The sequence below is a fragment of the Drosophila pseudoobscura genome, chromosome X, assembly GCF_009870125.1.
Source record: "Drosophila pseudoobscura strain MV-25-SWS-2005 chromosome X, UCI_Dpse_MV25, whole genome shotgun sequence".
NCBI lineage: Eukaryota > Metazoa > Arthropoda > Insecta > Diptera > Drosophilidae > Drosophila > Drosophila pseudoobscura.
In genome coordinates this window covers 47789328-47816064 of record NC_046683.1, presented here as the reverse complement: position 1 = coordinate 47816064, position 26737 = coordinate 47789328, and the positions used below count along the sequence as shown (strand labels likewise).

Here is a 26737-nt window from a genome sequence, read left to right as displayed (position 1 = left end):
AGAAATATCGAAAATTCTCAACATGAGAATTCTAAAATACCAATCGATACTGTTTCATATAATTTAATTTAACATCATTAATTTATGCAACATAATTTTGTAATAATTAATCAATATATATGTACGTATGTACCCGATATTAGATAAATTCGAACTGATAGCCGCGATCTACAAAGCTAAGCCCCCGCTCCGATCGGACTGGGAAGTCTGGTTTAAAGACGATGTATTCCCTGTATTCTGGAGAGGTCTTCAGGTTCTGCAAGGGACAGTACAATGAGATTAGTTAAATCTGAACAATAAACGGGAACAATGTAATCACCTCTTTGTCGACAAAGTCCTCGAACCCACTGAGGACATAGTAAATAAACAACGGCGGGGTCTTGCTGTATCCCGTCTGTTGTCTATGCGGGTCTTTTTGCTTGAGAATTTTTAGGGCTCGGGAGAGAAAACTGGGTGTTACCTCTCGACAGTAAGAGACGTCCAGGTGCTGCAGACGTGGGCATAGATCAACGAATTTGAGGAGCACATCATCGTTCAAATGGGTACAATTTCGCAGGCAAAGCAATTGCAGATCTTTCATGCAGGTGTAGCGCTCAAGATATTCAGTAGAATGGTCCCAACTGCAAATGGCCAGGCGCTGCAGTTTCTTATGCGGCCAAATTGGCAAATCCCTGTCCCAACCCGGCTCCAGTGGCATGTAGTAGCCATCTACGGCCACGCATGTAATTTCCTTCGCCTTGTGCTCCATAATCGCATAGAACTCCTCGACTTCTCGTATTTTGGGATCGTATTCGTCCGGGCAGACCTCTGCGGGAATGTGCCATTCGGAGCAGAGGAGAACTACCAGTTGTTTGAGCGACGGCAGCTTCATGATTTCCGGCAGCACAGACTTGATCGTGGCCAGATTGAGCTTTAGGGTGGTGAGACTCTGGAGAGATTTAACGCAGTTGTTGAGGCGCAGCTTACTGATCCCATCGAATGTTCGTATGTCCAGCACTTGGAGGTCGCACCGACTGCGGAACAGGTGACGAATTAGGAGGCAAGCTGGCGAAGGAGCCGCAAATCATTACTTACTGGCACACCTCATCCAGATACTGCTGGCGCAGCTCGTAGGCCTTGTGCTGATCCTCATACAGATGAAGTTCTTTCAGATGCTTAAAGCGGGAGAGATACCGCCCATCTGTAGGAGTGGTTAGGCGAAGTCTACGCACGCCAGGCACAATGAGGGTCAATTTGCGTATGCTGCGATTCGATGGATAACAATCCACGTCCTCGGGATCGTAATAAAAGCTGGTCACCTGGGGCAGCTCCGTAATGTGTATTTCATCCAAATCCTTGAGCAATGTGCAAAGACAGCTACTGACGTACATTTCCTTTATATACGGCTGCATCAAATGGATGAAGTAATATAAATCATCAAAGTTGGGCAGCAGTTCTCGCCTATTAAAGGATTGACACATTCTGATTATAATCAATAAATATTTCGGCTGCAATTATACATTTACCATTTTTCCAGATCCATCGTGTCATAGGTATGGCTGATCCGCCATTTTCCCAAGGCAATGTTTTGAAACCTCTGGCAGACTTCGGAGAAGTAAATCTCGGTAGGCAAATCCGACAGCCGCTCGAAAATCTCTTCCAGGCAATCGTCATTCAGCTTCAGTATCTCAGAGATGGGGCCAGTCGGTGACAACGGTGGATCTTCATTGTCAGACGCCATGGCCGAGGGAAATGAATATTGTTACACGAATTGTATACGGTTATTGTTTATTTTTATAGAATTTTCTAGTGTTGTCTTGCATTGAAGGCAAAACTATCGATAGTACTATCGATTGCTGCGAACGATTGGATACAGTCTGGGGATTCCTGAAACTGAAAATTATTAAATTAAGAATTATTAAAGAAAGTCTATGCAGTTGGTGATACGACCATATTGTTTTGTGCTAGTTTGAATTTTTTTTGTGCTGTTTTTGAATTGGTGACATTTTGAGACTGATATCGTTTGAAATCCCCATAGATCAAAACACAAGTATTTGTCAAAAAAATGACTAAAATATGTGTTCACACTGATGGTCCTAGCTAGCTATTAATACTAAACCGAATATTAAAATCTAGTGATATGATTTTCGATAATTGAGAGCGATTAACCCATTCACGGCCAATGGGTATTTAAATACGCTCCACGAAAACTATGAAATTGTAGAATTTTAGGGCAGTTTAGGTGAAAGATATCGTGGTCTCTTTTTTGTAAGTAAAGAAGAAGGATAGAATGGATCTAAAAGAATTCACAAACAGTATTATTTTCCGCGGTTCGCCGCAAGTTGTTCACCTGTTTAAATAGAGGGGGGTCAAGCGGGTTTTTTTTCATCGGTATATTTTGAAAATGAGACGGTATATTTCTGAGGGTCAGACCGTATATTTTATCGATAAGCCCGCACAAAACACGTGTGTATTTCTTTTTATTTGTGAGCAGGCGTGTGGCTGGTATTAAAAGTTTAAGTAAAGTCAAACAATTGAAATAAATATGGCGGACCTATTGAAACTAACCGACGCTATTGTATTAGAGTATATACAATCTAAGGACAAGAACCTGGCCAAGGTGTTCCAACAAAAGACGAAGGCAGTAAGTGTATTTTTTTCTATGCGGCTAATGCAGCTTCTAATGCACTCAAAAGCATGCAGCTCGTGTTTTTGCGTGCAGGTTGCTGTTTGAGACAGCAGGTTGAACATATCTGGATGGTTCTGAAGAGTGGACCAGCCGTTCTTGTATATCCGAATCTTCCTGTCTCGTGCATGCGACCGCGACCACGTGCTATTTACTAACCAAGAATTTTATACGTTTATACAGGCCACAGTGGGCAAGAACACGCCGAAGCTGAGTGAGATCTTACAGTTTTACCAGACCAAGAGCTCGACAAAAATTCCAGCAATTAAGGCAGCAGCTGCTGATAGTGACAGTGATTCAGACGACTCTGATGAGGCTCCAGTGCCGGCGAAGAAGCCAGCCGCTGTTGCGTTGACAAACGGCAAAGCTGCTAAGGTGGTCAAGGCCTCGAGCAGTGATGATAGTTCCTCAGACGAAGAGCCACCAAAGAAGCCAGCAGTGCCAGTAAAGGCCGCTCCGGCCAAGAAGGCTGCTGCTTCCTCCAGTGAGGACAGCGACGACTCTGAAGAGGATAAGAAACCAGCTGCCGTGGCCAAGACACCAGTCAAGACAACTCCAGCCAAAAAGGCGGCCTCCAGCAGCGACGACAGCAGCTCCGAGGAGGAAACGGCCAAACCAGCGGCCAAGGCAGCAGCAAAGCCTGCGCCTGCCAAGAAGCCCGAAACCTCCAGTGAGGGTAGCGATTCCGATGAGGAGCCAGCCAAGAAGAAGCCTGCACTTGCCCCGGCCAAGACAGCTGTGGTCAAGCCCGCCACCTCTTCGAGCGAAGAGGACTCCGAGGAAGAAGAAAAGCCGGCAGCAAAGGCTCCAGCTAAGGCAGCCCCCAAGAAGGTTGCTGCTTCCTCCAGCGAAGATAGTTCCTCGGAGGACGAGGCACCCAAGAAGGCAGCTCCAGTGAAGGCAAGTCCAGCCAAGGCTGCTCCAGCCCAGAAAGTCGATTCGTCCAGTGAGGAGAGCGATTCCGATGAGGAGCCACCCAAGAAGGCGGCTGCCCCAGCCAAATCAGCTGCAAAGGCCACTCCGGCCAAGAAGGTAGAGTCATCCAGCGATGACAGCGATTCCGATGAGGAAGAGCCAGCCAAGAAGCCTGCTGCCAAGCTGGCAGCCAAACCCGCTGCTACTCCAGCCAAGAAGGCAGGTGAATCCGAAGACTCTTCGGATGATAGCGAGAGCTCTGAGGACGAAAAGCCCAAGTCTAAGGCCAAGCCTGCAGCTAAGCCCGCAGCCAAGCCTGCAGCCAAGGCTGCAGCAAAGCCTGCAGCTAAGGCGGCCAAATCGAGCAGCGAAGACTCCTCCAGTGATGATGAGGCTCCTGCTGCTGTCAAGCCGGCAGTGAAGAAGACTGCGGCACCGGCCAAGAAGGACGACTCCTCCTCGGATGACTCTTCCGACGAGGAGAAAGCACCAGCTGCCAAGAAGCCAGCGGCCAAGAAGGCCAAGGAAAGCAGCGACGACAGCGACAGCGATGACTCCGAAGAGGAGAAGCCTAAGGCCAACGGTGACGCCAAGGCTGGCCAGAAGCGCAAGTTCAGCGGCGGGGATGAGGAGGAGGCCACACCCAACAAGAAGTACAACAACTTTGTCAAATCGGGAGACCAAAAGGTGAGTTTTATCTTTCCCTTTGTCCATTCCTCCATACAAATCCTGTCAAGCAATTGAGAGATTAATCTGTTGCAAAACCACAGCAGAATGGTTTCACCTCCACTCCCAACAACCACAACAACAGCCACAATAGCAGGCAGTTGAACAGCAGCGGAGGCGGTGGTGGGAGTGGCCGACGTCGTTCTCCCTTCCGTCGCGTGCGGACAGAGGAGGTTCTCGTCGATGCCCGAGTCCAAGACATGTCCTTTGAGGCCAAGGTGAGTGCCGCAAATGCATTTGAGTCGCGTCAGACGTGTGTGTTTGTGTGTGTGCGTGCAGAGGCATGTGGTTAGGGCTAGGAGGGCTTCTCTGAAGAATTACGCAGCCAGGGGCGGGGGGCAAAACACACAAATTAGCAAGACAAGACGTCCCGACAAAAAACTCAAATCATTTGTGGCACTTGACGGCCAACCTACGTTTCCTACTCATTCGTTTTATACATCTGCAAATCGTTTGCTAATTTGTGGTTTGCCCTCTTTGGCCTTTCTCCCTTGCAGAATGGCGACGGCTTCAAGAAGCACAACGGACGCGGCGGACGTGGAGGCTCCGGCTTTGCCGGACGTCCGGATCGCAGCACCTGGGAGAGCAACAATCAGAACGGCGGCGAGGAAGGCGGCGAGGGCGGTGGATTCAAGAAGATGGGCGATCGCCGTAGCTTTGGTGGCTTTGATAAGAAGCCATTCGAGGGACGTGGCGGTGGACGCGGTGGCGGCTTTGGCGGTGGTCGTGGAGGTGACCGCGGCGGCGGCGGCTTTGGCGGTGGCCGTGGAGGCGACCGCGGCGGACGCGGCTTTGGCGGACGTGGTGGTGGCGGACGCGGAGGCTTTGGCGGTGGACGTGGAGGCGACCGCGGCAGCTTTGGAGGAGGGCGTGGAGGCGACCGCGGCGGACGCGGCTTTGGTGGCCGTGGCGGCGGCGGGCGCGGCGGCGGTTTCGGCAACAAATCCTTCGACTCCTCAGCGCCGAAGCCAAACAAAAAAATCACCTTCGACAATTAGATCTAGTTAAGTTCTCCCTCCCTCCCCCCACCCACAAGCACGTACACACACAAACGCGCGCAGATGTATGCAGATTTGTTATGTAATTAGAATTAAATCTGTTTAAACAATTTTATACTTACGCGAACCGTACCCCCTGTATAGAAAAACGCTGCCGGCTCCTGGGGCGAACGGGCCAACATCGACCTGAAGCACACCCGCGGCAAGTCCTTCAAACACGAGAAGACCAAGAAGAAGCGCGGCAGCTATCGGGGCGGCGCAATTGACACAGGCGTCAATTCAATAAAATTTGACTAGATTTACGAGTGCGCTCACACACTATATATAATATTCTATATTCTAACGGATAAGAAATCTTTGTAGAGTAGTCTCTACATCATTATACCAATACACAGCAGTTACACTATGGCATCATATGCAATAATATATTGCCAATCTGTAAAATCCTTTTCTTTTTTTTGATTTCATATGCCTTATATTATAGAGCCTACATTTTAAATTGAAATAATCCGAAATGAGAACTGGCGGTCAATAAAACCGTAACCACACACTAAATGATTGTTTAAGACTCTTATTTCAATAGAAACTATTTTTTTTCTTATATAACACATAGGGGATTAAGTTTACAATTTGAATAATTTCACTAATGGGTTTCCTGAATATTTTTCGATTGCCAAACATAGGACTTGCCTTGCCATTTATAAGCACACGGCCTAACATATTCCAAAACATCAATACAAATATCCCGTAGTCGAAAGTTTTGGGATGTATTAGATTTGTGGTGTGAGGCCACTGCAAATTGATTTGTTCCTTTTGATTATAATAATGACTCGATCTGATCCAGATTCGGCAATCTGGTAGATATAGGGGTACATTAGATTTGTGGTGAAAGTAGATGTGCAAAACCCAGAAGAAAGCGTTTCGGACCCCGCAAAGTATATACATTCTTGATGCAGAGACCATATCTACCAGAGTGACGGATCTGCTGGATCAAAACGTATCATTATTATTATAGACAGAATGAACAAATAAAATTGCAGTGGCTACGCTACTCGTTCCACGCGCCTACCCCTTCTCTCTCTCTCACACACTGTTAGTCGTGCAGTGTGCGCGGTCTTATGGAAAAGAGCGAGATAAAAAGCTTTTGGTTGGTGTGAGAATAGAAAAAAAAGGGACAGATGTACAACGAAACTTTTAAGATAAAAGGAAGTAGATTAAATCTGATATATAAAAATGTCCCAAACGGTTCGGTCGATTCATTTTTTTGGGTAAAATCATGTCCCTTTTGGCTCTTAAGCGCATTTTTATCTACTCTACCTTTGCAATGTACTACCTCTCGCACTCTCTCTCTCTCTCACACTGTAGTCGTGCAGTGAACGCGGTGTTACGGAAAAGAGCGAGATAAAGTCAAAGAGCTTGTGTTGTCGGGAGAATAGAAAAAAAAGAGACAGATGTAAAAAAAGAAATTTAAGAAAAATGGAAACAGATAAAATCTAATATCCCAAACGGTTTGATCGATTAATTTCTTTTATTTTTTTTGTTATTTTTATTATTGTAAAATCCTTCCTAAACGACATATGATTAAATTGTAGAGCCGGGGTTCACAACGTTCCCGCTCGTCTTTACCTACTCTACGTTCCTTTGCAAGGTATTACCTTTTCGCAGATCCTTCTGTTTTATTTACACAGTAAGTATATCTATCATGTGCACATGCGTATATGCATCTAACTTAAGAACGATCGTCCAAGCAATTCGTTACAAAAGTATAATTTCTTTCGCAATGCGGTTTAATCAACAATAGGTATAAGATCTCGTTATCTAACGCTTTCTTCAAGACTTCTGAAAAGAGCATTTGGACTGTCTCTTCAAAGAGCGAGTTAAGGGATTGATTATGTTATGATTATAACTTGTATAGAAGATTTCATGAATTATTAAGAGGTTTTTTTATTTTGCAATGAAGCATCGGTTTGAAATCTATTTCTAAATAACATTTCATCAATACGCATTAAATAAGGAATCCGCCAACCGATGCTGCCATCATCCACAGAGTTTTAAAGACAATTTAGTAAAATCTTACCTGAAATGGAAATAAGTAAATAAGTAGATTCTGTGAAATGGAGCAGATGACATCCTACATCTCAACATTTGGGGGAGCAACAGTAACCTTCCCTTGTAATAATAAAAATAGTGCATATTCTGATTAGTTTTGAAATTTAAATATTTATTTTTACTGTATGTTACTAAGTTTCCATTTATCTCTTTTATGATCTTTCACATTTAGTATTCGAAATGTATTGTCAAGTGTTTGTTTGCTTTTACATACGTTTGTGTGGTGTATATAGAGGCATATATGTATATCATATTGTACAGATCCCAACTGAAAACAAACAGAATACATCAACGTAAGGATAAAAACAAAAGGCGGACAAACATAATTTAAAAAAATTATATAATTAAGTAATCACAATACGTTTCAAACTTTAGGTTTTATAGATATTAGATTAGTATTCGCGGCATATAATCATGTGGTTGTGTTCGTGTGTGTGTGTGTGTGTGTGACGGTTTAAAAGGGTAATCAGCATATCAATTTACAACAGTTTTTCATTCTCATGGATTCTCGCTCTCATCCGAGATTCGTGTGTGTGTGTGCACAACATTAACTATCTGAACTAGGGCAGGTGTTACGGGGCTGGGATAGGGGTGGGCGTTTGGGTGTTGTTTAAAAATAGTTCAACAAAATACATATACATTTATATATATTTATATAGTTAGTAGTTATATGAGATTCCTGTCGGTTTTAGCTTTTGCTTCTCGGCTCCTTTGCTCCTCTCCTTCACTTTCATCATCATCTTTCATCAGCTTATTCGCTCATGTAGGGATAGTTGACGTCACGCAGGGGCACAAACGTCTCCTTGATGGACTGCGGTGAAGTCCAGCGTAGAATGTAGTGGGGTCCGCCAGCCTTGTCGTTGGTACCGGACATCCGACCGCCACCGAATGGCTGTTGGCCCACAACAGATCCGGTCGACTTGTCATTGATGTAGAAGTTTCCGGCAGCCCATTTGAACTCCTCCAAAGCGGTTTGGACCCAATTCCTTTGCAAAGGATTAAAGAAATTAAAAAACATATTTACGAGTTTCAGGCTATACGCTTACTCGTCTTGTCCGAATATTGCGCCAGTTAGGGCAAACTTTGTGGAGGTGTGAACCAGCTTCATGGTCTCCGCCAAGTCCGCTTCCTTGTACACATAGATGGTCAGCACGGGCCCGAAGATCTCCTCAACCATGATCCGATCCTTGGGATCTTTGCTAACCACAATGGTTGGATTTACAAAGTAGCCCTTGCTGTCCGAGTAGGTACCGCCGGCGATTATCTCCAGGTTTGGAGACTTCTTGGCATGCTCTATATAGCTGGTAATGCGTTTAAATGCTTTGTCATCAATGACAGCCGATGTGAAGCTGCTGATGTCTTGGACATCGCCTATTTTTAGTTTCTCCGCCTCGCACTGCAGGCCAGCCTTGATCTGCGGAGAGAGTTGAAGGTCAAACAGATTAGTAGGGGGCAATCAGTGCTGAATGGCGCTCGACCAACCAACCTCTGGCCACAGAGACTCGGGCACATACATGCGCGAGCAAGCCGAGCACTTCTGTCCGCAGTACTCGAAGGCCGAGCGTATTGTCGATGTGACTACCGACTGGACGTCCGCCGATTTGTGCACGAAGTGGAAGTTCTTGCCACCACACTCGCCAATCAAGCGGGGAAAGTTGATGTAGTTGTCAATATTGTTGCCCACCTGTTTCCACAAGCGGTTGAATGTTCTGTCCGAGAGATATAATACAATATAGAACAGAAATCAATAATCCGACTCTTACTTACGGCACAGAGCCGGTGAAATTGATGCCTGCCAGGTGGGGACTGGCCGTAATCGTGTCTCCGAACACCGGCCCATCGGCTGGCACAAAGTTAACAACGCCATCGGGCACTCCTGCCTCGCGCATGATATTGAAAATGCGCCAATTGGAAAGCATGGCCGTGTCAGAGGGCTTCCACAGCACAGCATTGCCCTGGAAAACGAGACGGGAGTGCACAGGGTGTTAGCTTAATTGATTGGGAATTTTATGGGCTTGGTCGTCCTACCATCAAAGCGGGGGTGTAGGACAAGTTGCCGCCAATGGCCGTGAAGTTAAAGGGGCTGACAGCGGCAATAAAGCCGTCGATGCCCCGATATCGCATGGAATTCTTGGTGACCTTGATGTCCTCACTAATGGGACGATATTTGGAGACCTCCTTCAGGAAGTAGGCATTCAATCTGCATGTAAATGAATCCAGACATTAGGAATGCTATTCCCTTGAGGCTGACTTTCCCCATTTACCGTATGAAGTCAATCAGCTCTGCTGCCGCATCGATTTCGGCTTGAATGACCGTCTTGGACTGTCCCAACATGGTGGCCGAGTTCAATTCCTGGCGGTACTTTGTGGCCATCAGATCAGCGGCCTTCTCCCAGATATTCAAGCGTTCGGCCAGCGGCACCCGATCCCACTTGGGCTGCGTTTCCACAGCGGTTTTGATGGCCTGCTGCAGGAGCTTCTTATCGGCATAGTAGAACTGGGCCAGCTTGTGTGCATGATCGTGGGGCATAACCTGATGCCGCACATCGGATGTCTTGAACTCCTTGCCGCCTATCACAATGGGAATCTCCTCGCAGTTAGAGGCCGTGGCCTTAAGAGCCTCCTGTAGGGCCTTGCGCTCCGGCGAATCCTTGCGGTAGCTCAGAATCGGCTCGTTCTCGACACTAAAGTCCTTTAGCTTGAGCTCCGGAATCGCAGAGCCCAGACCTCGCACATGGCTAGCAGCGGTGGATAAGTGGTGTTACATGGACCTCTCTCTCAACTTGAAAATCAACAGGAACTTACCTCTGGATTACGCTCTGCTGCTGGCCGGAGCACCTGGCGGGCGTATTGCGTAGCAATCGCAACATCTTTTACTGGATTGAGGGGCCTGTCTCGGTTTTTGCCTTGTTATATAAGCTCTGTTGTCGTCGTCGGTGTCAGCGGTGCTTCGTTTCAACTAGAATTTTGCTATCTGTGTGATAAGCACAAAGGCGGCAGGCGAAAGGTACAAAACGAAACGAAAAACATTTGATTAGTTTTCATTTATCAGCGCAGCCTTGAAAATTCATTGGGGGGCTACACTGCTCGGGCGAGTCGCACGAGCGGCAGCGGCAGCGTCACCGTCACCGTCGCGTGATTTTGATAAGGAGCCAAACGTGAAGAGAGACCGACAGACACACCCCCCGGGCCTAAACCAAGATAAGGCCACACTTGATCAAGTAATTTTCTGTACTTGCATGAATTGTAAGCTCGAATATCAAGTTGAATTGGATTTTCTAGCGCGAAACACTGAATAAACTCGTCAAGTTTTTTTTCTCGGTATCTAAATTGTCTCTTCTCTTGCTCGCGCACACACACAAATACACACGAACTTGCATACATACACCAATAAAAGCAAAATTTGACAAGCATCAGCTGTTCTGTGTACGCTGCACAGTGGTGCGGATGCTTACCAACACTAACATTCATTGTAAACTTTCCGCTATCGACATACCGTCAAAAACTTTCATTCGCCGATATTGTGTGCCGTATTCCAGAAAAAACCAGACTGAAATTTATTGATATAGGGGAATGGCTAAAGGGAACTAATATCATTATCGCCTACTTGTTTTGAATTGTTTGACCACTGTGCGCTGGCTACGGAAATTTCCGAATGCCGAAACAAACCGATATACGTGTGTAGTATGTGCCTATGTGGAGCTTATACTAAAGGTATGTACATATAGTTCTTGTTGTTTTTTAACTGGCACTGCCTTGATTTATGAAATTAAGCAGCCTGGACGGGGAGCGCAGGGAGGCGACCCGCCGTGTACCAGCAGTTGTTCTTGCGAGGCAGAGAGAGACAGAGGACGGGCGATGCGCGTGAGCAGCAACTATGAAAGTTAGAAAGAGAAAGGTAGAACAAATATGGAGCAGGCATTTTTGCATTGTTCGTCAGATTGTCAAGTGTTTTTAATAAAATGCAATTAAAGCTGAGGCAAATTGATTTTTACCAATACATACCATCTGTACGTGACTACAGACAACATAAGTATGTATGCATGTGCATATGTATGTAAATTTATCGGTAGAATAATAATAAAAAAGCCAACAAAACAAGAACAAGTCACAAGTTGATTTTTGAGGCCAAGTAAAACGTACGAAAAGCAACTATATACAACAAAAATGCGTTACTCAGCTGTAGATACACACACTAACACACAGGCGCATTCAAAATTCACTTGGTTTTGGCCCGTTTTGCGCTTGTTGTTGTTGCTTCTGCTGCTGCTGTTGTGACCCATTATGCAATGTAATGTTTTTGCCTCCCGTTTATTGTTAGCTTATTGGTCACTTGAGACCCTTACTATCATTATATTTTGCAATGTAACTCATTGCACACTGTGCACAAATAAAATTGATTTTACGCTTACTTTGTGTGTTTTCAGGTGACGGCGCTGGTCAAAAACGCGACTGTGCTTTTGTTTGGCTGGGACTATTTAAGCCAAAAAAAAGAGCGCTATAAAATTTAGCCGTTGCCGGTAGGGCTGTTAAAAATTTATCGATATATTATTAGCCGATTTTCGGTCTCAAATCAATATTTTTGTGTCATATTTGAAGTTTGGCGCCATAGAGCCTTGTTTGTTTTTATTTTTCTTAGGAAATTATTTTAACTATATTGGAGGCTTCTATTTGTTTAGTTTTTCCAAGTTCCGGCTGTCTTAAATAGACAATTGAAATTAGCCATGTTCAGAAATTCCATCATTAACTTCATCTAGAGAATTTTTTATCTTGGCTCAAAAAAACTTGAACTGGTTCAGTTCGTTATCGACTCGCATGATGCTCGTGACTGCTTTCCACCTATGCACCCCTGCAATGTCATACTTTCCAACACTAGGGTTAGCTATCGAATGCCGCGCCAAAATTTGAAAATGGACAAGCTTTGCGAATTTTCTTTACACATTTATTAGACTGTTATTTTGTTTGGCTGGGGCTATTTAGAAAGAGCGCTCTATAATTTATTAGCTATCGGTTGGGATGTTAAATATATACATACCTATATATTGTAAGTAGATTTTCGGTTTCAATATCAATATTTGTGTGTCATATATGCGGCATAAAGCCTTGTTCAAATTTCTCAATCAAGGAAGATATACTGTGACTATATGAAAATCAGAATGAATAACGACTGTCATTATTGGAGGCTTCTAAATAAAATTCTAATAAAAATGAAGTGTTTCTAAGTACTGGCGCTCCTAATTAGCCAAGCGAAATTGGCTATTTTAAAAATTCCACCTTATTTTTCACCTATCGAAATTTGTATCTTGGTTCAAATGAACATGACTCACATGTGGCTGCTTTCCACCTATCCAGCCCTGTGACCTCATAGTTTCCAACACTTGGGTTAGCTATCGAATACCGCGCCTAGATTTAAAATTTGAGAAGCTTTGCGAATGTTTCTCACACATTTATTCGTGCTAAAACACATATTTTTTATGAAAAAAAAAATTATTAACCAATATTTACACTTTAACTAGCTTAGGGTAATAGGAAATTATTATCACTCCAGGGTTAGCCGTAGTAGCCGCCGCTCCCCGCACTGGCTGTGGCAAAGCCGCCACTGCTGCTGGCATAGGCCGTGTCTATAAGAGAAAACATGTCCAAAACACTTGTAGATTGCAGACGGAAGGATTAAGGGAGCTTCAGGCAGATGTGTATGGATTTCTACTTACTCATTCCGTTGCCTCCGCCGTACGGGAAGCCGCCGTAACTGGGATAGCCATACTGGGACTGACCGTACTGACCGTACTGGCCGTATATCGAATAGGGATTGTAGCTCGGATATGAGTAGTAGGGATATCCGCCGTAGCTGGGATAACCGTAGCCATAGGCATTACCATACATGTTCCCATAGCCGCCACCCAATCCAGCGCCGGCGCCCGCTCCCCCACCATAGTACGGATATCCATAGTACTGGCCCTGAACCATCTGCAGAACTGTGGCCGACACGACTAGGCCCAGCCAGAGGCAATTTCTTGTATTTTTTGCAGACATATTTGTTGTTTTTGGTGGTTGTTTTGTGTGTAATCCTCGAACGCAGACTGAATGCAAAACCACTGGCACTAACTGATTTTATAGAGTTTGCCAACTGGTATATTCGCGATTTTTACCAAACCATAAAACGCTTTTTTAATGGCGCTTAATCGCCCGCCCATCAAGCATTGCTCATCGGCCTCACTGTCCGCTGGCGTTGTTTGCTTGCTGGGGCATGACCCAAGCGGCGTATACGTATTTTTACAATATTGTGTAAACCGTAAATAGTGCTCCCACGACCAGAAACAAAACAAAGTTTTTAACAATATTTGTTTACAAGTTGTCAACCCTCCCACACATAATACTATTATGATAACCGTTTTGCTTTCAGTATCAATTAGTTAGGCGGTTTTTCAGTGTCGCAGGGGTTCACAAGTTTTCCGCATAAACATAGTCATTAGCCTTAAAATTGTTTGATGGGCCGCTTAGTCATGTGGTGCTGTGCTGTTCGGGTGGTTTCCACTCTTTGAGGTTCATTGCCTGGGTGGTCAATGCTCATCAACGCCCTTCAAATGAGGTCAATAATTATAATTCTTTTTGGCGGATATCAATTTGGCTTAAGCATTGACCGAGAGTTCAGTCTGAAGGACTTTTACCTTTTTGTCATGCATGGGCATCCATGGGAATTTCCCCCCCAATCTGGTATAGATTACATCTATCATCTGCCACCTGATTACCCCCCAATCTGTATGCCTGTCCGTCCTTGTACATTGACAAATTACAAGTCACAATATTTTATGCAATTTTCCAAACAGAGGCGACAAAGGCAAAGAGAGAGAGAGAGAGAGAAAGCCCAGAAAACTTGCCAAATTCGTGTACAAAAAAGTATCCAAAAATTCATTCATAAATTTTTAAATCCTTTTCCCCTACACTGTGCTCATTTGTGTTGGTGTGTGTTGGGTTTTACACTGGCCAACAATGGAAAATGTCATAGAATTGCCATCGCTGCTATTATTGTTCTTTGTCAAGCCTTTGGGTTCGCATGCAGCTGTCGTTTCTCTCTCTCTCTCCCTCTCTATCTCTCGCGCGCCATCTCTTTCTTTTGCCATCTCGCTCTCTCGTTTTCACTCTACATTGCCGCATTACTTTCGGTTCTGCAGGTGGGCCAGGTGTGCTTTTGTGCCGCGTAGGTGTTGCATTGTTGCTGCTCTCCAGTCGAGTGAGTTGCATCTGCATCGAGTCCGGACATGTTTGCGCATGCTCAAGCTCGGATTTCGAAGCACCCTGTACGCCCATTCCGTTCCCCGATTGAGTCCGAGTGATGTTTTTGAGTGCACCAAAGTGCAAGCCTTGCAGGTTGTTGCAGGTGGTTCCCCACGTAACCTCATATATAAGTCATACAAAAAACAGTAGTATCAATAAATGGATGAGTAACGCCCATCAATTTTAATGGTACACACAATATTTCGTTGTAGAAGATGATCGATTTTGCATGTAAGGAATTCCTTAAGCATCTCAAGATCTTTAAGGTATATTTTTAGTTTATGCGAGAGTCCCAAATAAAGAGAAACCCAAGACGTATTCCATGGATGATTCTAGGAACAAAGAACGAAAGGAACATTTTAATCTTGGTTCCAACTGGCAACATCTTATCCTAAATATTGAACAGTCTTCAAATATCTACAGGTAGTCGAATATCTTTTAGAATTTGACGTCTGAAATTCCCTAAGATTCCTTCGATTGTGCCCTTAAAATCTTAGAGCCTGAATAGTGAATATAAAATGGAATTGAGGGCTCTTTAAACCTTTAAGACCTCCAAAAAATAGCCAACCTTCCCTCATATGCGATCTTCTGGCATTCATAGTAATCCCAGTTCCATAATTAGTTACAATTCAATTATACGAAAAATAGCATTCAGGAAACCCTTTAATGCCGAAGATAATAACCAGCATTTATCCCTATCTTAGGGGCTGGAATCAATTGGCAAAGTACGCCCCAAACCCCGTAGCCCGTGCCCCGCCACTTAATTTCCTTGCCCCAAATGAGCAATTTTCATATTAAAAAGTTTGTCTATACCTCTCTAGCACTTGCTCAACCCCTCGACGGAAAAATGAAAGCTATCCTTCACAAAACTTCATTAAACTTTTCGTTCCTTTCACTTTGCTCTGGTTCTACCTTTTTTTTTTTGTTTTTTGTTTTGTTTTCTTGTTTTTTTGTGATAATTTTTGGGACAGTAAAATGCTAATTGTTAGTCCGAAAATGTCCGAAGCATTCATGTTTTTGGATACTTTTCCAATTTGGGCAACAGTTTTACATGTAATTAATTAAAAATTTGATGCAGCAGCAACTTTTGTTTGCTTGTCAGGAATGCACTAAAAAACGAAAAGCTAATTAAAACTTGAAAAATATGAAGAGGAGCAGCAACTACTGCAACTACAGCAACTAATGCCGTGGCCCCGAAGAGATCGTCCCGCTGAGAAATCACTCAGAATGCGCTGGCCCCGTCAGGGGCAATGGCTATCAGGAAAACTCACTCAAAGTTGCAGCTAAGCGGCGGTGGAGGCGGATGCAAAAGTGCAGCTGAAAATGTTACGCATACGCCGCATGGGTCCGAGAGAGAGATGAGCACGCTGAGGCCGTCTCGCTCTGAGTGCACTAAGCGGGTGGTTGGCAGGAGGGGGGAAGAGGGGGGTTAGGGGGGTGAGGGCGGCAAAAAAATACAAAAAAAATCAATTAAAATGCACTCGAGTGGGATTGTCGAACCGCACACTCTGCGACACCTCCACTCTATGGGGATGTTGGGTTTTTAGGAAATTTGTAAGAAATTTTCGAACGAAAATAAGCAAATGCCTTCTCTCTCGCTCGCGCTCTCGCCCCAGCCGACAGGCTGTCTCTCAGGCTCTGTCTCTGTTGCCCTTGCCTCGCCATGGGTTTCGCGGGGGGATATTTCAATTCAGTTATTTGTGCAATTTCGCTCAGACCAGTTGTGTGCTCCTTGGGCCCCGTGTGCGCTTTCAGCATTCTCAATCAATCAGCAGACCATTTCCGAAACACTGAAACCGAAACAGAAACATCAGATAGCCATCAGAAATTCCGAATTTAAGCCAAAAAATTAACAGGCCCCGCCTCCCGCCACAGCCCCAGAAGCATACTGCATACAGAATACAGCATACAGCGGATCAAGTGCATTATCCAAAAGGCCGCCCAACCGCAATCAACATCCCAGACAACCCACACGGAGTCAGAGAGCAAAAGAAAGGAGAAAGAGAAAGAGCAGGAGAAAGCGCAAGAGAGAGCGAGCGAGAGCGAGAGCGAGAGAGTCCCAGAGAGGAAATAACAGTTTGGAAAGCTAATAGCATTCTGCTTTCTCTGTGTGTACGTCTGTGTCTGTGCGTGTTTTGCCGCGTTGTTTTTTTTCCTGTGTGAGTGACTGTACTTTTTGGCGCCCAAAAACATTTTGAGCGAATCATCAGAAACAAGCAAGCAAACAAATCAACAAACAAGCAAACAAACAAAAAAACAAACAAACAAACGGACAGACAGATAAAAACATTCAAACTAATTAACAAAATTGCGACAAAGCGAAATTTAATGTATTGACAGGTGAGTGCTCTTCGGGCTGTAAACTGAATGTTACAGATAATTGTAGGACGGCTCAAAAGCTCCCAGTAGATCAATGATGAAGTGTATCTCTCATTTGTAGGATTTATTTGATAGCTACATACACTCGTATGTATATTTTACCCATTGAAAACTATTCAAAGGACAGCTACCATTGGTTATTGAGTATTTTCTATGAATATTATGGGTGGGAGGCATGGATAGAGCTTATTTTGAGGATTAAGTTTGCTATCCTACCTATAGGTTGGGTAATTCTTATGTAAAATTCAATCCCTATCAAACAAGCGAATCATTTTCAAAAATACCTCATAAATACCGATCTTAAGTCTTAAGTCTTTGCTCCAAGATCATAGTAATTATAATTTTATGTCTTTCTTTCCCCTAAAATAGTAGGCTTACCCTTCTTCATTCTCTATCATTTCTAAAGAAACATTTCTGACCTGTTCCCATTTTCTGTTCCTCTAGACTCTGGACTCTAGACCCTAGACTCGAGGGGGTATATTCGAGCGAGGCAATTTAAAATAATTCCGCGAGTAAATCCCATAAAAATTTCAACAACTTTGGCTATTTGTTGCCACGTCATAATGCATTTTGTTCGTTTCGTTTCGTTTGGGGCCAAGACAATGGCCCAGACACAAGGACACACACAGACACACGCCATACAAAGGAGTGTGCAGTGGTAGTTGTGGAGTGTGAGGACTAATTAAAACTCCGGTAGACGTCATAATTGGAGGGCGTACTGGAGGGAGGGGGGTGGGGGATGGGTAGGTGTTGGGGCCAGGCGGCTGGAGAGTAAATTAACTAGGCGAAGGCTTTTGTAAGGCATACCATGCTGCCTACATAGTTTGTGTCTTCCCACTACCCCCCTGCCCCTGAGTATATATAAAAAAAATTCCCATTTAAAGGAGCCATGGACCAAAAATCCTGAAAGAAAGAGCCCCACGAATAAGTGGGGAAATATGCAACTAAAAGGAGAGATGCGAGAGAGTGAACTGAAAAGAACCAAAACCAGAACAGAGAAGAACAGAAAGCAGAGAGAAATACATATATAGGTATATATACATATATATATATATACTTTTGCCGTGCACTGTAATGAAAGGCCTCGGGCATAAGTTTTAAATAAATATTTGTCTCTGTGCATGTGCATGGGGATGTGTGTGTGTGTGTGTGTGCATGTAATTTAACAAAAACAACTGCATAAAAACAAACAAAAATTGTGCACGAAATGATGGAAGAAGCAGCAGCGGAAGAACCAAAGAAATGGACAAGGGTCGGTCGGTCCAGGACAGCAGGGGTGTGGGGGGGGGGTGAGGGCGGGAGAGAGCGGTAGGAACTGGCCAGAAACTACAGCGTATAAAAATGATGAGAGGCAACAAAAATATATAAAAAAACGACTATAAGAAAGAGTAAAAAGTAACAAAGTTCCAAGGGGAATACTCTAGGAATTCCAGAAAATGTTTAAGAACAGGTTTGCATCTTTGAATATTATACGGGTTATTATAGAATATTTTTAGAACGAAAACTGCAGGAGGAACAGTGCGAAATGTTGAGAGATATAAATAAATAAGAGATCAAGGCATTCGAATCATATCCAACCATCTAGAGATCCTAGGACATGCCCTACACGCTTTGCAGGGTATAATTATGGGGCTGCCCCAAAGGGGTGATCCGAGGGGTGAAGGCTAGGCAAACAGGCAGAGCTCGACAGTAAGAAAACTGCCTGACGGACTGCCTGAATGCTCCCCACTGTTGTTGACTGACTGTCAGAGGGGGCTGGTCTGAGGGGTGGAGGGGGGGTGGGCTATTTTGCGGGAGAAAAGGCACTATTAAAGTCTTAGCGAATGTAGGTTGAGGTAGCCGTAGCCCCCGACAGGCGCCGCCATGTTTAGAATATGCACACAAAGCATAAGGCCAACAAAGAGGGGGATAGCACGGGGTAAGGAGGAGGCCGGGGGCGGGGGGGGGGGGCGTCCAAGGAGGCTTGTTGCTCTGTTAGACAGTGTAACAAAAGATTTGCTTAGCTTTCATGTAAAGCGTAAAATACAAACAATTATGCAGTTGGGTAGCTACCCGTACCCCCTTTCTGAACCCCCCCACCCCTCTCATGGCCCACGACCGTGCCTCAACCCCATCCTCCCCCATTTCCTATTTAGTAGGCCGTCAAGCCACTTGAGTCCGAGACTTTGCTACTTGAAATTTTGGACAAAGCAGCGTCACCTCCACTCGCTCCCCCCCCTAGAGCCCCACCAGTTCTGCCTCACCTATAGATGCACTATAGGGTGCCACGATTCGGCCTAGCCGAGGCCTACAAAAATATGACAAATTACAAAATAATTGTGCGCACAGTCAAAATGTTGTCCTCATTTGTTGTTCTCGTTGTCGTTCTCGTTCTCGTTGTCGTTGTCGTTGTCCTCCCTGTTGCTCTCCTTCTGCTTCCATGCACGCCTCCTACAACCCAATCCTCTTCAGCTACAGACCTCGTCCTCGTCCTCGTGCTCGTCATCGTCATCGTCAGCATACCTTGCAATATTAATGAACTCTTTTACATCGTCTGTCATTTCCATGGCATTCGGCGGCAGTGTAAACCGCAGCAGGTTTACCCCCATCCCAGCCCCAGCCCCATCCCCGCCCCTCTCCCAGCAAAAGCTCGCTGCTTCGCCGTCGTCTGCCTCCTTCCAATATCCAGTCCGCTCCTATTTGCAAGGCTGGCGGTGGCTTGGGAGCCAGCATTATAGAGCAGACTTCGACAGAGGCCCGACATCATGACGTATTTACTTTAGGCCTTGCATATAGAAAAAAATGCACGGTTTATGCGGCTGAAATAACGCGATAATGGTGGCCACCGAGAGTGGAACTTGTGAAGAGAATGTGTATTGTATTTTGTATTTAAAACAAGTAATTGTATGCCTGGTAATCGAAGAGTTTGGGGATGTATGTAGAAGAAAGTATTTATACTCTGGGTCCTCATCAATAGCCGAGTCGATAAAGCCATGTTAGTCCGTCTGTCCGTTCCGATAGGCGCCTATAACTAAGAGACTATAGAGCAATCACATTTTGTATCCATACTTTTGTGATATCACACTGTTTCGAGTGTATTTCGCCCTGCCCCCGAGCACGCAGAACCATGGAGAATGACCCTATCTGCCAGACAACTGAATTTGGTGCAGATTGGATTATTATTACGGCCATAATTAGCAAATCCATTAGCTACCCGTTCCACGCGCCTTCTCTTTCCCGAGAGAGATGGCAATACAGCGGTTATGAAAAAATATTATAAAACTCCAATAAAATAGATCATTAGGTGGAAAGATGATAAACGGAGGGCAAGAGTTAACATTAGACAATTACTAGCGGTTGTGAGGGCTCTTCTTGCACTCCATCTCTCTCTTGAGAGAGAAACCCCCAAACCATTAAGCGACAAGCGGGACAAACAAGCACTTGCTGATAAGTATTCATAGTCGTTTTCCTCTCATTTGCCCAGAGTTCATGATTTCGGCTGGGCATAAACCTACTTTTTAGTGCCGTAACCGACCCCAGACCCCAGACCCCGGCCCCTGGGATGGGGCTTAACTATTCGCCCACACAACTGTCGCACCCAAACCCAAACCCAAACCCAAACGCCATCACATTGGGGAGCATCCGTGTCGTTCCCAAATGAACGCGTTCGCAGTGCTTAAAGTTTGTTACTCGAAATGCATTTTATATGGCCCGTTAGCCGTTACATTTGTGTTTGCATTGGCCCGCGGGTATTCATTAAAGTTGAGGGCTCCCTCCATTCATACATACACTTTATAGATATAGCATATAGCGCTCGTACATACGTACGTATACACGCCATGCCAGACTTTAAGCTGACTGACAATATTCCGGCTGGAGCAGAGGATGGCTCAGGGCCCAGGACGCAGGGCCCAGGACGCAGGGCACAGGGCAGGACAAGTTAGTTTTTGGCGTCGGGGAAAAAACTAAAAAGGAAATTAAAGGAAAATTTTGCGTCGCTGTGCTCTCCTGGTTTGAGTAATGGAACTTTTGTCGGGTCGCAATGGGAAGTGGGATATGGAACTAGAACTGGGTCTGGGTCTGGCTGTGGCTCTGGCTCTGGGTCTGGCTCTGGTTCTGGTTCTGGCTCTGGCTCTGAGGGCGACGAATGGATAGACAGCTCAGACGTTTCGAGTTGGCTTATTACATGGCCCAACTCCTCTGCTCAGCTGGCTATGGGATTTGTTTGTGTGCCTGGCCAAAAACTTATTAGACAGTCGGAAATTGAATATTGTTCCTGCAAAACTGTTAAATGTTCGTCCCAGGCTCCTCTGTCACTCGACTGTTTCCTGTTTTCGTCCTTCTCTCTGTGTGTGTGTGTGTGTGCCTGAAATTCGTGCGGTTTTCCTCAATCTCTCATCCGTCTGACTTTCAAATTGTTTTGCTATGCATACTATGCTGGAAAGGGCAACTAATTAGAGCAATGTGCAGCAAAAGTTTCCCCTTCCCCTCGCCTCGCCCCGCCCCGCAGCCATCGACTAATGTGTGAAAAGACAGCCGGGGAAAGGATGATGTGCTCGGTAATCCGGATTAGATTGTGGATCAGGAAGTGCTCTGCATGCAGGTCGTTCCCGAGGAAGGACTTAGTTATCCCCGAGGGGACTTATCGTGGAGAACAGTTCGTTTTGTGGCTTATGGCGAAAGGTCATCTCAGGCATGATGCACTGTTTCATTGGTTTCCAACTAATCAAATTTGGCCAAATTTGAGTGGGGGGGGGGGGGGGGGGGGGGGGGGGAAGGGTGGCTCCTGCCTGCCACTTTGTTAGCTTGTTGTAAGCAAGATTCTACAAAACCAGATGAAATCCCTACCAAGCAGCCGTTGCCATGGCACCTGCACCACCGCGAATTCAGTTGAGTGCAAGCATATCTGCAGGCGAGTCGAGCAGAGTCGAGCAGCGTCGAGTCCGCTCATTAGTTACATATATTCCGGTCCCATATCAGATAAGCTCATTAGCGTGCTGTACGTAACAAAGTTGTTCGCCAGCGAAATCGCGTATACGCAGCGTATGCACTCCGCTCCGCGGAGATACACATGTACGGCGGCGCTTTAAGGGCGAAACGAAACCAAAGTCTCCCTTTGGGGCTAGAACTGTAGCTACCTGGAGCTTATTAAAGCCCTTCTCATTGTAGACGCTTTCAAAGCGATTCTCGTTTCGTTTCGTCTTGGGTCTTTGGTCTCTTTTTGCTTTATTTCCTATTGCTGGCTCTGTCTTTCATCTTCATCTTATGTCTGTCTCTGTCTTAATGCCTCTTGAGTGCTCCGCTTGGCTGGGCTTAAACTCTTTTTTGCTGGCATTTCAACGCTGCAGCAGTCTGCAATTTCTTCTTCCAACTGCCACTTTGCATTCCCTCACACACGCACACGGAAAGACTCCAAATTGAACTTCAATCTTCCCTTTTTTTTCTCTCTCTGGCAACACCAACACAAAAACACAAACGCATGTAAATTGGCCAATTTTGCACTGACTCCCATCCCCCTACGCCCTGCCACGCCCCCCCCCTGCCGTCTCTGGCAGCTACTTCTGCCAGGAACAGAAGAAAATACATAAACGAGAAATCCTTTTCTTTTCTTCTCGTTTCGTTTCGTTTTCTCCTTTTGATTTGTAGCTGGCGCGCACTTTTGTTGATTTATCTTGGCCTCTGCCGCTGCCTCTGCCGCTGCCTCTGCCTCTGCCGCTGCCTCTGCCCCTGCATCTGGTGCTGCTTCCTTTGCATTTTATTTGCCATTTGCCTGACAGTCGCTGAGCCGCTGCTCTGCTCCTCCCAGGGCTCTCCGGGGATATGCATTTTGCCAAAAAAACAAAAAAACAAGCTCGAGGAATATGAATATTGGCATTATGGGGCTAAAAGCTTGCTTGCTCGGGAATCGAGGACATAAAGGTTATGAGAACTCCATGGAGTATAGTGGAGCAGCTCTGGCAATTATCGCTGAAAATCGCATTCAATTTCTAATCACAAATGATGTGGCAGCCGTCTTGAGCCGTGGCAGCAACCTGCGTTTTAATGAAAAGTTGCGGTTATCCTTTTTCGCTGTGGAGTGCGGACCACAACCAATTGCCGTGCCGCAAAACGTTGCTGCACAGTCAAAGTTTTAATGAAGCCACCGCTCTCTAGCAGGTGCCAGGCCACGGCGAGAGGACCTGTAACATTTCTGGTTGACGAATGGCAATGGGTATCGGGAAATGGAGGCAGCAGCAGCAGCACTTCAATCCAAAGCTGTGGTAAATGGCTTTCCTCTGGCCCCAATGCTAATCAAATTAGAATTCCAAAGCTTTTGCTTATGGCCTCCACGCTCCCTCCCTCCCTCCCTCTCTCTCTCCCTCTCGCTCTGTGTGTGGGAAATTATGAGGCATGCTACTTTTTGCGGTCAACCGAAGTTTGACGAAGGCTTGCCTTTGGGGCTGATGGTGTTGCTGATATTACTTTTCATTAATTATTTGCCACCCCTCGACATAATATTTATTTAAAATTTTAATGAGGCAGTGCGAGTGAGTGGAGGCATTAGCCATTTCTCTACCGCTGCCTCTGCCTCTGCCTGCCACCTTTTTGTGGTGGTGGTGGTGCTGCTGCTGCTGCTTTTCCTTCTGCTGTGGTTTCCTTGACAAATTTTGGTTGAACAAGTAGAGGGAGATGGCAGCATACTTGTGCGGTTACGTGGAGAGAAGCAGAGGGAGCGGCAGAGTGCGTTGCATACTTTTCGGTGCACTTGGACAAGGACACGGCACATGATTGATGCGGCCAACAATGGCTCAGCTCCTGCTGTAGGAAAACATGGTCTTTACATGGCCATTAGATATATCATGCATATATCTCAAGAAATAACATTTCGTGCTTGATTCTCCAGCTTTTATTCCATGGGATTTGTGTACATATATCTACGCATGTATGCAAACCGATTCGGGTTTGATGGCGAGCAGTAAACTTTAAGTTCGGAGTGTTTGCTAGAGCACACAGTGCTTTATTGAGTGGTCGGTGCATTAAGAAAAAACAGAGTGGATAGAATTGAAGATGTGGGATTTCAACGATGATTCGGTGTGTGATTCGTTATAATTCACTTTGAACATACATATATTTTCCACATGCTCGCCCTGGGGGTTGGTGCGTAGTCCACGATATGAGAGCCATGTGGAGAGTGGGCTAGAGACTGCACTCCCAGGGATCTCAGAGAGTCGTACCTGCGAGCGGCAACAACGAGTGGTACACCTATAGGTAACATCGATTCGCTACGCCGATCGGTAACAGCGAGTGGTTACACCGATCGGTAACAGCGAGTGGTTATACCTATCGGTAGCAGCGATTCGCTAAACCGTTTAGGGAGGCAACAGCGAGTCGCTACACCGATCGCTAACAGCGATTCGCTACACCGATCAGTGAGGCAACAGCGAGCCATTACACCAATCGCTAACAGCGATTCGCTACACCGATTCGCTACACCGATCAGCGAGGCCAGAGCGAGTCGCTACACCGATCGGTAACATCGAGTGGTTACACCTATCGGTAACAGCGATTCGCTACATCGATGCGGAAACCTGCCATTGCTCTGAACAGCAGGTGATACTTTCGTTGTGGACACATCTAGACGGTCCTTCTTGAACCGGAATCTACACAGCTTTCGCTGCTCTTCTTTTCCCATGAATTCTATGGAAAGTTGGGGTATTTATATATGGCTGCATGTGCGTATAGTAGGTGAACATATTGTGCCGATTGCATAAAAACCGCAACATCTTTCTGCAACATCAGCATCGTTAACATACCTCTGTCATAGCCATGTCATATATCGGGCCATGTTTCTCATAGCCCAATTAGTGGGCTTTTTTGCAGATTTCCCCCAGATTTCGCCCAGATTTCAGTTTTCTATAATTTCCATTTTGTGAATTTTTCTGCTGCGTAGCTTTCAATTAATTTAACAATAATTTTTGCATGTATTTCATTCCCCAAAAAAATCACAAATAATTAAACCAAATAAATTTTCCTTCTATTTTGCTGTCGCTGTCGTTGTTTTTGTTATTTTTGTTTTTGTTGTTGCTTTTGTGCTGCACTTGCAATTTCGCATATTTTTGCGTAGCATTGTAAATGGCAAAAGGAAAACTGCCGAAGAGAAGGAAAATCAGCGAAAAATAAAAGAAAAAAAATCGCAGCTATAAATAAACGACGTCAGCGAATGGCGACAACGGCAACAACGATGGCATGGCACTCTCCTAAGTGCCTACCTCCTAGCCTTCCCTTACACAGCCCCCCACCCCCTTTCCCTGGCCGCCCTTCCCTCCGTTGAGATGGTTACATCTCTAGACCCGAGACGGATCGGATAGACTGAGGACGGACTGCAGCGGATTCTCTTCTCTATGCCAAATGCAGTGGCCCGACCGACCGACTGCCTGCCTGCCTGCCTGCCTGCCTGGCTGCCTCCTCGTCACTCTCAAGTTGTCACTGGGCTGGGGGCAAGAACTTGGATGGATCTCTGCTGCCTCTTCTTGCGTCACATTCTCCACTATTCGCATCCTTCTCGACGACGCTGCTCTTGGAGTGGCCTCCACTCTCGTTGGAGATTGTTTATGCAGCTCGGTCCACGCGAAGTGGTTTATGATGCCATGGCAATGGCAACGGCAACGGCAACGGCAACATTTTCAGCTTCATTGGTTGGGGCCGGGGGGCAGGGGGGCGGGGATGCACATAGTTGTGGAAAATGTGAATTGTCCGTGGGAATTGTCTCAAGAACTGGAAAAAGAAATACAAGTACACCTCCCAGAGGGTGCGGGGACAGGGCGCCAGGACCAGAGCCAGGCGACCCACGATCTGGCCCCCGATTGGGGGAAAAGCTAAACGGGGAACAGGAGCACGACAGTCAATAGTATTATTATAAAACGAGGGACAATTAGACGTTTCATCGTCAAGGATTCCTTTGAGCTGGGAAAGTGTTTTTCTCGCTTTGGTTGATTTTTCCCCGGCTCCAGATATGATAGATTCCCCCAGCCTCAGAGAAAAACGAAGCACAGCCACATTTCAATTAAATATCCTGGTTTTAAATGCAAAAACATAGCGAAATTAAATGGAGTTAACTTTTATTCTTAAAAATTAATGTATTGTAAATATGGCCCATTTTAAATCGTAATATTATTAAAATTTCTCTGAATTATTTTCATATTAAGTTTAAATATATTAACTTTTATTCTTAAATATAAATGCATTAAAAAGGCTTTCTTATAGGGCCCATTTTTCATTGAAATATAAAACACTTTAAAATATAATATAATAATATATTTAATCTTCACTAAAAATATATTTTATTATATTTAAACATGAATAATAATTATTTATTATTATTATTATTTTACAATGAGCACTCTCAAAGGAAGTCTACTGGATTATTTTCGTATTTAGATTCAATATAGTAATTTTTATTTTTAAATATAAATGCATTAAAAAGACAAGGCCCATTTTTAATAGAAATATAATACAAAAAAATATAATAGAAAACACTTTAAAGTATAATATAATAATATATTTAATCTGTACTAAAAATATATTTTATTTTATTTCACTTAAATATGAAATATAAATATTAACAATATAAAATATATTTCAATTTTAGTGTCAAAATTCAAATGTAAAGCTTTCCCTTTCGATTTGCACTCTCGATGAAAATCCTCTGGAT

General features: G+C 44.9%; 4 protein-coding genes and 1 long non-coding RNA gene across 10 annotated transcripts; 2 read left to right on the top strand and 3 right to left on the bottom strand.

Moving 5' to 3' along the window:
* Positions 1 to 32: 32 nt before the first annotated feature.
* LOC4812834 (uncharacterized) lies at positions 33 to 2068 on the bottom strand. Of its 2 annotated transcripts, none has more exons than XM_015187444.2 (5): positions 1930 to 2068; positions 1506 to 1872; positions 1075 to 1440; positions 320 to 1013; positions 33 to 256 (listed from the first exon to the last, which is right to left on the bottom strand). In XM_015187444.2, the coding sequence occupies exons 2-5, from the start codon at positions 1718 to 1720 to the stop codon at positions 140 to 142; spliced, it is 1392 nt and encodes a 463-aa protein (XP_015042930.1). In that variant the 5' UTR covers positions 1721 to 1872; positions 1930 to 2068; the 3' UTR covers positions 33 to 139. The 2 variants fall into 2 exon arrangements, with proteins under 2 accessions (XP_015042930.1, XP_001353582.2); XM_001353546.4 differs by having other exon boundaries at positions 1506 to 1866; positions 1930 to 2061.
* A 350-nt stretch (positions 2069 to 2418) lies between these two features.
* Nopp140 (nucleolar and coiled-body phosphoprotein 1) lies at positions 2419 to 5859 on the top strand. 4 transcript variants are annotated; one of them, XM_002134907.3, is made up of 4 exons: positions 2419 to 2623; positions 2849 to 4267; positions 4351 to 4524; positions 4804 to 5386. In XM_002134907.3, the coding sequence occupies exons 1-4, from the start codon at positions 2525 to 2527 to the stop codon at positions 5302 to 5304; spliced, it is 2193 nt and encodes a 730-aa protein (XP_002134943.2). In that variant the 5' UTR covers positions 2419 to 2524; the 3' UTR covers positions 5305 to 5386. The 4 variants fall into 4 exon arrangements, with proteins under 4 accessions (XP_002134943.2, XP_015042927.2, XP_015042929.2 ...); XM_015187443.2 differs by lacking the exon at positions 4804 to 5386 and adding an exon at positions 5449 to 5859 and having other exon boundaries at positions 2421 to 2623; positions 4354 to 4524; XM_015187442.2 differs by lacking the exon at positions 4804 to 5386 and adding an exon at positions 5449 to 5859 and having other exon boundaries at positions 2421 to 2623.
* A 1877-nt stretch (positions 5860 to 7736) lies between these two features.
* On the bottom strand, positions 7737 to 11976 carry P5CDh1 (delta-1-Pyrroline-5-carboxylate dehydrogenase 1). 2 transcript variants are annotated; one of them, XM_015187439.2, is made up of 8 exons: positions 11826 to 11976; positions 10219 to 10387; positions 9678 to 10151; positions 9442 to 9613; positions 9181 to 9368; positions 8900 to 9122; positions 8460 to 8827; positions 7737 to 8399 (listed from the first exon to the last, which is right to left on the bottom strand). In XM_015187439.2, exons 2-8 carry the CDS (start codon positions 10281 to 10283, stop codon positions 8165 to 8167), a joined length of 1725 nt encoding a protein of 574 aa, XP_015042925.1. In that variant the 5' UTR covers positions 10284 to 10387; positions 11826 to 11976; the 3' UTR covers positions 7737 to 8164. The 2 variants fall into 2 exon arrangements, with proteins under 2 accessions (XP_015042925.1, XP_015042926.1); XM_015187440.2 differs by lacking the exon at positions 11826 to 11976 and adding an exon at positions 10910 to 10967.
* On the top strand, positions 10988 to 11413 carry LOC117184968 (uncharacterized). Its single transcript, XR_004470450.1, has 2 exons — positions 10988 to 11127; positions 11191 to 11413. It is a non-coding gene; the product is annotated as an uncharacterized lncRNA (long non-coding RNA).
* An 862-nt stretch (positions 11977 to 12838) lies between the features above and the next one.
* On the bottom strand, positions 12839 to 14164 carry LOC6900564 (neuropeptide-like protein 29). Its single transcript, XM_002134906.3, has 2 exons — positions 13125 to 14164; positions 12839 to 13034 (listed from the first exon to the last, which is right to left on the bottom strand). Exons 1-2 carry the CDS (start codon positions 13444 to 13446, stop codon positions 12964 to 12966), a joined length of 393 nt encoding a protein of 130 aa, XP_002134942.1. The 5' UTR covers positions 13447 to 14164; the 3' UTR covers positions 12839 to 12963.
* Positions 14165 to 26737: the final 12573 nt, after the last annotated feature.

What these genes read in the sequence shown, in the direction of transcription:
- LOC4812834 (XM_015187444.2), bottom strand. Translation starts at nt 1,720, where the DNA reads ATGGCGTCTGACAATGAAGATCCACCGTTGTCACCGACTGGCCCCATC. An exon ending in ACGATGGATCTGGAAAAATG is followed by an intron (nt 1,441 to 1,505) that starts GTAAATGTATAA and finishes ATCCTTTAATAG; the next exon opens with GCGAGAACTGCTGCCCAACT. An exon ending in TATCTGGATGAGGTGTGCCA is followed by an intron (nt 1,014 to 1,074) that starts GTAAGTAATGAT and finishes CCTGTTCCGCAG; the next exon opens with TCGGTGCGACCTCCAAGTGC.
- Nopp140 (XM_002134907.3), top strand. Translation starts at nt 2,525, where the DNA reads ATGGCGGACCTATTGAAACTAACCGACGCTATTGTATTAGAGTATATA. An exon ending in TCCAACAAAAGACGAAGGCA is followed by an intron (nt 2,624 to 2,848) that starts GTAAGTGTATTT and finishes ACGTTTATACAG; the next exon opens with GCCACAGTGGGCAAGAACAC. An exon ending in ACATGTCCTTTGAGGCCAAG is followed by an intron (nt 4,525 to 4,803) that starts GTGAGTGCCGCA and finishes TCTCCCTTGCAG; the next exon opens with AATGGCGACGGCTTCAAGAA.
- P5CDh1 (XM_015187439.2), bottom strand. Translation starts at nt 10,283, where the DNA reads ATGTTGCGATTGCTACGCAATACGCCCGCCAGGTGCTCCGGCCAGCAG. An exon ending in AATTTCACCGGCTCTGTGCC is followed by an intron (nt 9,123 to 9,180) that starts GTAAGTAAGAGT and finishes TCTCTCGGACAG; the next exon opens with AACATTCAACCGCTTGTGGA. An exon ending in CCGAGTCTCTGTGGCCAGAG is followed by an intron (nt 8,828 to 8,899) that starts GTTGGTTGGTCG and finishes CTCTCTCCGCAG; the next exon opens with ATCAAGGCTGGCCTGCAGTG.
- LOC6900564 (XM_002134906.3), bottom strand. Translation starts at nt 13,446, where the DNA reads ATGTCTGCAAAAAATACAAGAAATTGCCTCTGGCTGGGCCTAGTCGTG. An exon ending in CGGCGGAGGCAACGGAATGA is followed by an intron (nt 13,035 to 13,124) that starts GTAAGTAGAAAT and finishes TTTCTCTTATAG; the next exon opens with ACACGGCCTATGCCAGCAGC.